We start from the raw sequence: 8,632 nt of genomic DNA, 5'->3' as shown, positions 1-8,632 counted from the left end.
GTACTTCTCGGAAGCACTGGCCACCGTCTGGGTGTCTGGATGTAAATCATCGCACACTGTGCGCCTTTCTTGACTGCTTGCTTAGCCTGTAAATGGCTTATGAGCGGAAAGCTCGGAATACCTGGCTCACACTTAATGGTCACTGGGGCGTTTGACACATTCCGATTGATCTGGAACGTGTGCTTGTCCCACTTGACATCAGGGAGAAACTTGTGAAACCACTGAATACCCAAAATTATGTCTGCTCCTACAAGAGGGGCAACCATAAAATCACGCACAAACTCTATGCCCTGAATCACTAGCTTAGCACCTAGAGCTTCATACTTGACGCTCGTTGTCATACCTGTGCTTAAACCCTCAACCTGTTTGTCCACCGAAGTCATCTCGAAACGGGCACGCCTAGTGGCCTGTTCCGTGACCACATCCTTCGTGCTGCCGCTGTCAAACAAGATAACGACCCTCTGGCCACCTATGTAGCCAAAGGACTTGAGCAATTCGTTGCGCTCATACTCCTGGTCATGGACGCCCTTCTGCGTATCTTCGAGCTCCCGGCTAATAATTGCTCCAATTGAAGCACCGGGGTTTGAAGAACTAGGGGTAGCCGCTGGGGTCTGTGGGAGCTGAGCTCACCACGGAAGCTGTGGAGGCGGCGGCGGCCTTTGGAGGCTTCTTCGGACAATCCCGAGAAGTATGTCCTTTTGTATGACAAAAGAAACATCTACCCTCCTTCTTGTACTGAGAAAGCTCCTCGGCACTCAACTTGCCACTTGTCTTACTTGCCTCCGCTTTCTGGTTTGGAGTAAGCTTAGACGCATTGTTTGAGTTCTTGGAGCCAGAGGCTCCCGGGCTCTGTCCTGGGGAAGACCCCGTCTGGTTCTGGCTTTTGCCCCTTGAGGCGGTAGCCCTGGGAGAAGCCGGCTAGGAAGTCTTGGGCTTGCCACCATTATGTTTCATTTCTGCACTCTGCGCAAGTGAGAGTGCGTCTTCAAAGGTGGCTGGCCTGAACATACGCACCTCATTGGATTTGCGTGTCCGGGCCATACAAAAACTGCCCTTTCTTGTCCGTATCAGATAAGCCTAATTGCAGACATAAAGTCGAAATTCTATTGGCAAACTGAAGGACTGGTTGCGCGTTCTGACGCGCTCCCCTAAACTCGTCTTCGAGTCGCTCAAGGTAGTGGGACGGTAGAAACCGCTGCTTAAGGTCGCGGGCAAACTCGTCCCACACATAAGCTGCCATACCTGCTCTGGTGTGGGCATGAGCCCACTGAGTCCACCAAGGAATGGCCTCACCTTCCAAGTACCAACTGGCTAAGATCACTCTGTCAGTATCTGTTTTTCTAACTGCGGCAAAGTAAGCTTCAAATTGATGTAACCATGAATAAAGAGTTGTGGGATCGAGTTTACCATTATATAGGTCCCATGGTTCTTGGTCTCTCTCGTCGTCGAAGCTCGCCATAGCAGGAAAATGCAATTCCTTTCCAGAACGCAATATGACCATCCACTATCTGTGTGGGAGACTTCCGGAGGCTAAAAACCAACCGTCCTTCGAGGGACAGGAGTCACTCCGAAAGGGGTAGTCCACCGGCGGCTAAAAACCAACCACACGAGCGAGAAAAAATTCTGGTTTCTTTGCTGAATCTTTGTACTTGAAGTAGGCTCTGATACCACTGTAATATGCGGAAGCTTCGGAGAAGAATCGGTAACTTCAATACTCAAAATTCAACACTCTTTTTGCGACGGAAATTAACGCACAAACTGAAAGGAGAAGTGCAGAAAATAGAGAGAGAGAGAGGGAGAGGTGGAGAGGACACAGTATTGGGTCCCTCTGTAGGGCCCCCACCACGGATGGTGTATTTGCTTTATTAGAATGATGAGAAATCTGAAAGAAAATATAGCAATCTTGGACCTTTTCTTGGCTGGGAATACCCTGCCCTTGACCTGAATCTTTCACCCCTTTGCTTAGCACCCTCTTGGCTTTGTCTAGCCTCTTATGCTTGAGCTCTTGGTGGAGAATGAGATGATTGAATGGGATTGTGGGCATCTCCTTTTATACTACCCAATCATGAGCAGTCGGCCAGTACTACAGCAGTCGGCCAGCATTTAAATGCTCCCACGACTGGAAATTCAGCATAAAATGTTGAGAATATTCACATTAAATGCTGCGTTTTTTTCCTAAAAGACTGGGCATGATGCGCCTGCTTCCAGAGGGCTGGGCACAGCTTTTGCCCACAATCCAAGGGCTGGGCAGCCTGTATGGTTTGCCCATACTTGCCCTACAGCCATATAAAGGTTGTAATCTCCTGCAATCTGCCTTATTCTTGCCCTAGGGCTGTCCTACAGCCCCTCTATGGCTGGTGGGTTCAGCCTGGGCCTTCCTGGCCCTCATGGGGGTGGTTCCACACCATTCCCAGGCCCACACTAAGATCCGGGGTAGCCCTATGGGCTGGCCCCTTGTCCTAACCACTATCTACTCAGTGATCTGGCATCCGATACCATACCAGATACACAAAACCACTGACATCATTCTAGAGGGAGACTCACAACGCGGATTGGCACTGTTTCATGTGCATGACAGTGCACACCTGACCTTAGACTCATGTGCAAGACAATGCACACCTGACCTCGGACGACTGAGATGGATCCTTGGCTGACTCATCCCGGACTAGGCTCACATGGGACCAGTTCACCATCCCAGGTCCTGCACTTTCTGTACAGAAATGTCTATGTGGCATCCAAGTGCGGGATGCACGTGACATTAACATGGAAAGAAGGAAACCGGTGAAGGATGAGGATGAAGAAGTTGAGGAAGAGGAAGAAGAGGAATCCACAGAGAGTTCTAGGTCTGAGGAAGTTACGGACAGTAGCTCAGAGAGCGGGGATGAAGCTGATGTGGCTTACCTCCTTGTGGATGAAGAAAATTCTGAAGAGAGCTTGGATGTAAACCAAGTTGAGGAAGAGGATATTTCAGGACCCTATGAGCAAATAGAGGAGTTAATGCAGCCTAAAATGGAGCCCAACCTGAAGCAAGAGATGATTTCCAAGATGTTGAGTTCGGATCTGACACAAGGAGAAGCAGATAAGTATGTGCACATGCTATCTCAGTTTCTAGATTTGTTTATTACCTCTTATGAAGAGATTAGAGGGTTCAAGCGTGAGGATCTTCATATAGAATTGAAAGAAGGTGCTCAACCAGCTAGACAAAAGCTGCAAAGAATCGGAAGGGAGCAAATGCAAGCATTAGGTGAGGAGGTGGACAAGCTCTTGAAGCCTGGATTTATCTATCCAGTGGACACAACAGAGTGGGTTAGTCCTGTTGTTGTAACTCCAAAAAAGGATGGCAGGTAGAGGGTATGTGTAGATTTCAAGCCTTTGAATGCAGCTACCAAGAAGGATCCTTACCCCCTTCCATTCATTGATGAAATTTTGGATACAATAGCTAGATATGAATGGTACAATGTATGTGATGGATTTTCAGGCTATTTCCAGCTGAGGATTGCATCAGAAGATCAGAAGAAAACCTTTTTTATCACTCCATGGGGGTGTTTTTGCTATAAAGTGCCCCCCTTTTGGTTTGACAAATGGTACTCCCTATTATCAAAAAAGGAAAAACTAGGTGTTTGCCCCTTTCCTTGGTAAGTTTTTGAAAGACTTCATTGATGACTTTTGCATAGGTATCTGCACTGCTCTAAGCTAGAGTTAGCTTTTAAAAGATACGATGAGTGTGGTGGACACCTTAATCCAACGAAGTGCCATCTTGCTCAACCTAGAGTAAAGCTCTTGGGCCATGTGATCTTAGAAAATGGGATTGAAATAGATTCTGATAAAGTTGAGGCTTTGATGTTGTTACCGTCTCCAAAAGATACCAAGCAGCTAGCTAACTTCATTCAAAAAGTTAAGTATATGTCCCGGTTCATTGCTTTATCTTCACAGCTTTTATATCTTTGCAACGAGCGGCTAAAGAGGATCCTTTAGCATGGTCATGTGAATGTGAAGCTGTTTTTCAAGGTGTGAAGGAGGTTTTAGGAGCACTGCCAGCTATGTAGGCGCTAGATTCGGAACAAATGTTTTATGTCAATCCTTCTGTTGGAGAAGATGTTATTGGGGCTATGCTGTTACAAAAAGGGAAGAATTCTCATTATATGAGGCCAGTTTATTGTGCAAGCAGGGTTAAATTGGTTGTTGAAAGGGACTACTCTGAAGTGGAGCTGCTTATGGTAAGTGTGGTGTATGCATGTAGAAGATTCAGACACTACCTTCTACCCAGACCCTTTTTTTTCTTAATAAGCTATTCTCTTCTTCCTTAGTTGATTAATGGAAGTAACATGTCTAAAGTAGTAAAACGGTGGGTGGTGGAATTACAAGAATTTCAATTTTCTTTTCTTGTTGAGGAAAGCACCAGAGCTACTTTAGCAGATCTATTGACTTACAAGGAAAGCCCTCTTCTCATTAAGGAGGATACTATCAAGAAACCAAAGGAGGAGCCCCCAGAAATCTCTAGTGCTTATGTTTTACTTTTTGATGGATCTTATAGGAAGAGCCATGATGCTGCTTCTGGTGGTCTGGCCATCCACAGGGGAAGTTAATAGTCCAAAAAGGAGTGAAAATTGTTGCCCATAGCAATAATGAAGCTGAGTATGTTGCTCTAGAAATAGAATTACAGGTATGCTTACAGTATGGTATTAAACGGGTACGGATCAAGGGAGATGCCCTTTTGGTGGTTAAGCAAGTGCTTGGAGTTTGGCAAAGCAAAAACCTTAAAGCTCAAACAGATGTGTTTTAGAATTAAAAACCTACTCAAGAAGTTTGAAGCTTGGATTATCCGCTGTACTGATAGGAGCCAGAATGAAGAGGCACATGCTGCTTCTTAGAATGTAAATGTTGTGGTAAAATCGGGTACACCTATGTATCTTGGAAGGGAAACCCTTTCAGAAGAAGAAAAGTTTTTGATGACAGGCAAACTACATGAAGGGTTAGAAACTTCAAAAAACTATGCATTTTTTAGAAAGGCAGGGAAGTATACATTACTTGAGGTTGTACTTTTCATGGGGGGTGTTGATATGGTGCTCAGAAGAATTCCTTGGAAAGAAGAAATTTACATAATTCTAGAAGAGAATCATGAAGGTTCATGTGGTGGACATTATGTAGTCACCCTCCACAAGATATTATAGGAAGGATATATATGGCCCAGCATTCAAAAGGATGTATATCATTGTTGTAGGTCATGCACGCAATGTTAATCTGCGGGAAACATAATTTTGAGACTTGTTTTGCGGAAGACTATCATGGCTTATGATGTATTTGAAAAATGGGGGATTGATGCAGTAGGTCCTCTACCTATCACCTCACAGGGTAAATGCTATATCATCACTACTGTGGATTATCTCTAGGTGGGCAAAAGCTAAAGCAGTCAAACAGGTTATGGATAAAGATGTGGCTAAGTTTTTATATGAGGATATTTGTTGTAGACATGGTATGCCACTAGAGCTGCTTTCTGACAGGGCTTAAAGCTTCAGGAGTGAATTGGTGGATTATCTTTGTGATAAGGTGAAGATAAGACACAACTACACCACACCTTATTACCCACAGTGCAATGGTCTCGATGAAAGGTTCAATGGAGAACTTATGAATGCTTACAAAAATGACTGAGCATCATGGAAGAAATTGGGATCTTGAGCTGCCTTGTGCCCTACGGGCATATCGGACCGCAATGAAGACAAGTACATGTTTTTCACCCTTTCATTTGGTCTATGGTAAAGAAGCCTTTCTACCTATAGAAATGGAAATTCCATCATTAAGGACCGCAATGAAGACGAGTACATGTTTTTCACCCTTTCATTTGGTCTATGGTAAAGAAGCCCATCTACCTATAGAAGTGGAAATTCCATCATTAAGGATGCTTCAGAAATTAACCGATGATGCACCAGATCATTACCATGAGAGATTGCTTTATCTACCAGCAGGTACAGTTGGATAGATCTCTTGCTCTTAGCCATTATGAGGACATGCAACAATGGAATATCAAGAGGGATAATGCAAAAGTGAAGGAAAAAGACATCAAGGAAGGGGACTTAGTGCTTAGATATAACAAGAAGCTGGATCACACCTTTAAGACAAAGTTTCAAGTAAAATGGGAAGGCCCATTCAAGGGGGTGAATCGGTATGGCAATGGCACCTATCAGCTTGCAAACTTGGATGATACTCTGCATGGAGCTAGGGTTAATGGATACAGGTTGAAGAAATATCTTGCCAGACTTATGACTGTGGTGGATGATGTTATGCTGGAAAACAAAAATGCAGTGCTGCCTACTCTACCAGTTGAGCAGGATTATGGACCAGCACTTTTTCACATGTTTAGTGACTGCTAGGACATGAATGTCCTGCAGGTTGGGGGTTAGGCAAACTATGTTAGGTTTTTTTTTAATTTGGGTTTTTATTGGCACTCTAGTATCTATGTACATATATCTATGCACACTAAAACCCTTAGGCACATGCATGGCATAATCTTGTAACTCAAATCCCCATTTCTTGCTGCACTACTTTCATGATCTTTTGCATAGACTTTTAGCATTTCATTATGTACTTAGAATACTTTTTTTAAATGCCGGGTATGCTTTATATATATATAGCTTATATTGGGTACACGGGCCACCCTAAGGACACCTCAAATAGCATTCTGCAGGCATGCATCTTCTTACTATTTTTGAATCATGGCTATGCTGCTGCTGTCGCCTTGGGAAGAAAAAAAAATGTAAGTATACCCATGAACTATAAAAAAGATTGCCAATCGTGTCTGCTGGCTGTCGAATTTTCCAAGAAAACTAGCTTGAGAGCTGGTATTTGAGTGAGTGTGTTTTTTGTGAGCCTGAAAGCCTGTGTGCTGGGGCTTATGAGTTTTGAATCTATGTTTCTATGTATCAACCCCGTTGGGGGTGTTTTATCTCGTCTTTACATCATCAATTATGTAGCCGGGAAATGATTGATGTACTTCTTGTTTCTCCAATCTTGGTGAAGTAGTGTGTAAGTTGAAGTTTTTTTTCTATGGTTGGGAGTTTCAATTGAGTGTGTGGTAAACTAGGTGAGGCAAGCAAAGGTTGGTGCTGAGTAAGGGATAACGTGCACCCTATTATCGTGAGCTGAGGGGTGCAAGGGGAAACCCCTACTAAGGGTTGATTTAACAAAGTTCCACTTAAAAATTGGGTTATAAATAGATTACTCATGATGAGAGTTCTATAAAAAGAAACTACTTTTCATGGATATTGATTGGCATTCCCCACGAAATGAGTAATAAAACGGCAATGGGATTGACCCGGTGTCTAAAGGCATGCGGAAACTACTAGTGCTTCCACCCGGAATGATTTTTACCACTTTGAAGAGGGTATAAAGTGGGCCGAGCATCATGCCATCATGTAGTTAGAAGAGGAACACAAAGAATGCTTTGATTTTCACCATTTTAAGAGCCTTGTAGTAGCTGATTATATAATAGATAATGGGGTCAAATCGAGATGTCGCATAAGGGTGCGTCCTCCTCCTCCTGCTGGTGCTGGTGCTGCTGCTCTGCAAGAGATGCTCGACGGAAAGAGTAGCGTGGCAACGTCGTTAGTTTTGGCATATGTAGCGGCCCCCTCCCTTTCTGTCGTCATAGAAAGCTCCGATGACCTGACATGCACCGACGGGCCACAATGCCTCACCTTTCTCATCATGACCACCATAAGCTTCGTCGGGAGCACAGTGCTGCTTCGTCGTGTCAGTTTTGGCCATCTCATCAACCTCAATGCTCACTCTTTTGGCTGGTTTATCTACATTCTTCTTTGTGCAAAGACAACGCCTTAGACGGGCTAGTATGCACCTGCTCTGCAGGAACCTACAGGCTTATGTAGTGATGAAATGAAAGCTCTCCCCAGTTGCCAATTTGGTCAAAAAGAAAGTGCAAGCCTTGAGACTTGTGCCATTTGTCTTGAAGAGTATGTGCATGGAGACAAACTTTGAATATTTCCATGCAAACATGAACTTTCTAAAAAAAGAGAAGAAACTTCTACATAGCAAAAAAGCAACCGTTCACCGCTACGGCAATGGAAGCTCTCTCAATACACAAGAAGATCACTTTTAGATAACTAAGAATAAAACTCCTAATGATTCAAAATATAATCTCAAAAATCACCAATAATCATGCTAATCTCCTTCCTCATGGGGTTTTGATGGAGAGCATAATCAAATCAAGAAAATAAAGAAATACTAATCTCTCTTCTTAGCAAAAATGTGTATGGATTAGGCATTTAACTTCTAATCAAGAGCTTGGGGGAAAGGAGAAGATTGAAGCTTCTCGTCCCATCGTGATCTCCAAGTGTTAGCATCACCTTGCTAATATAGGGGAACACACATGCTCCTACACACATAGCCATGGAGTACACATGTACACATGAGCATGGAGTAGGAGGCATGGATCAAGAACAAGATAAACATACACGCATAACAACATAACATCATAGTGCATTCCATATCCATGTATCATATATTGTGTGTCCAAGAATCATGTACATACAATAATCATGTCTAATTTGCATACAAGAGGGGCTTTATAAAGCCATCCAACCATGTGACTCTTGGGATACCCATGTGACTATTGAGCTAC

At 43.6% G+C, this 8,632-nt stretch overlaps 1 protein-coding gene across 1 annotated transcript; it reads left to right on the top strand.

Annotated features, from left to right (window-relative positions):
* The first annotated feature begins 1,923 nt into the window (after positions 1–1,923).
* On the top strand, positions 1,924–5,149 carry LOC147624104 (uncharacterized). Its single transcript, XM_086820964.1, has 2 exons — positions 1,924–4,217; positions 4,535–5,149. The coding sequence occupies exon 1, from the start codon at positions 2,764–2,766 to the stop codon at positions 3,346–3,348; it is 585 nt and encodes a 194-aa protein (XP_086677090.1). The 5' UTR covers positions 1,924–2,763; the 3' UTR covers positions 3,349–4,217; positions 4,535–5,149.
* Positions 5,150–8,632: the final 3,483 nt, after the last annotated feature.

Source organism: Cibotium barometz, chromosome 26 (assembly GCF_041138505.1).
Source record: "Cibotium barometz isolate CiBa-2024 chromosome 26, ASM4113850v1, whole genome shotgun sequence".
Taxonomy (NCBI): Eukaryota; Viridiplantae; Streptophyta; class Polypodiopsida; order Cyatheales; family Cibotiaceae; genus Cibotium; species Cibotium barometz.
This window is presented reverse-complemented; position numbering and strand designations above follow the sequence as displayed.

Excerpts from the sequence above, each read along its gene's own strand:
- LOC147624104 (XM_086820964.1), top strand. The coding sequence starts at position 2,764 with ATGGAAAGAAGGAAACCGGTGAAGGATGAGGATGAAGAAGTTGAGGAA.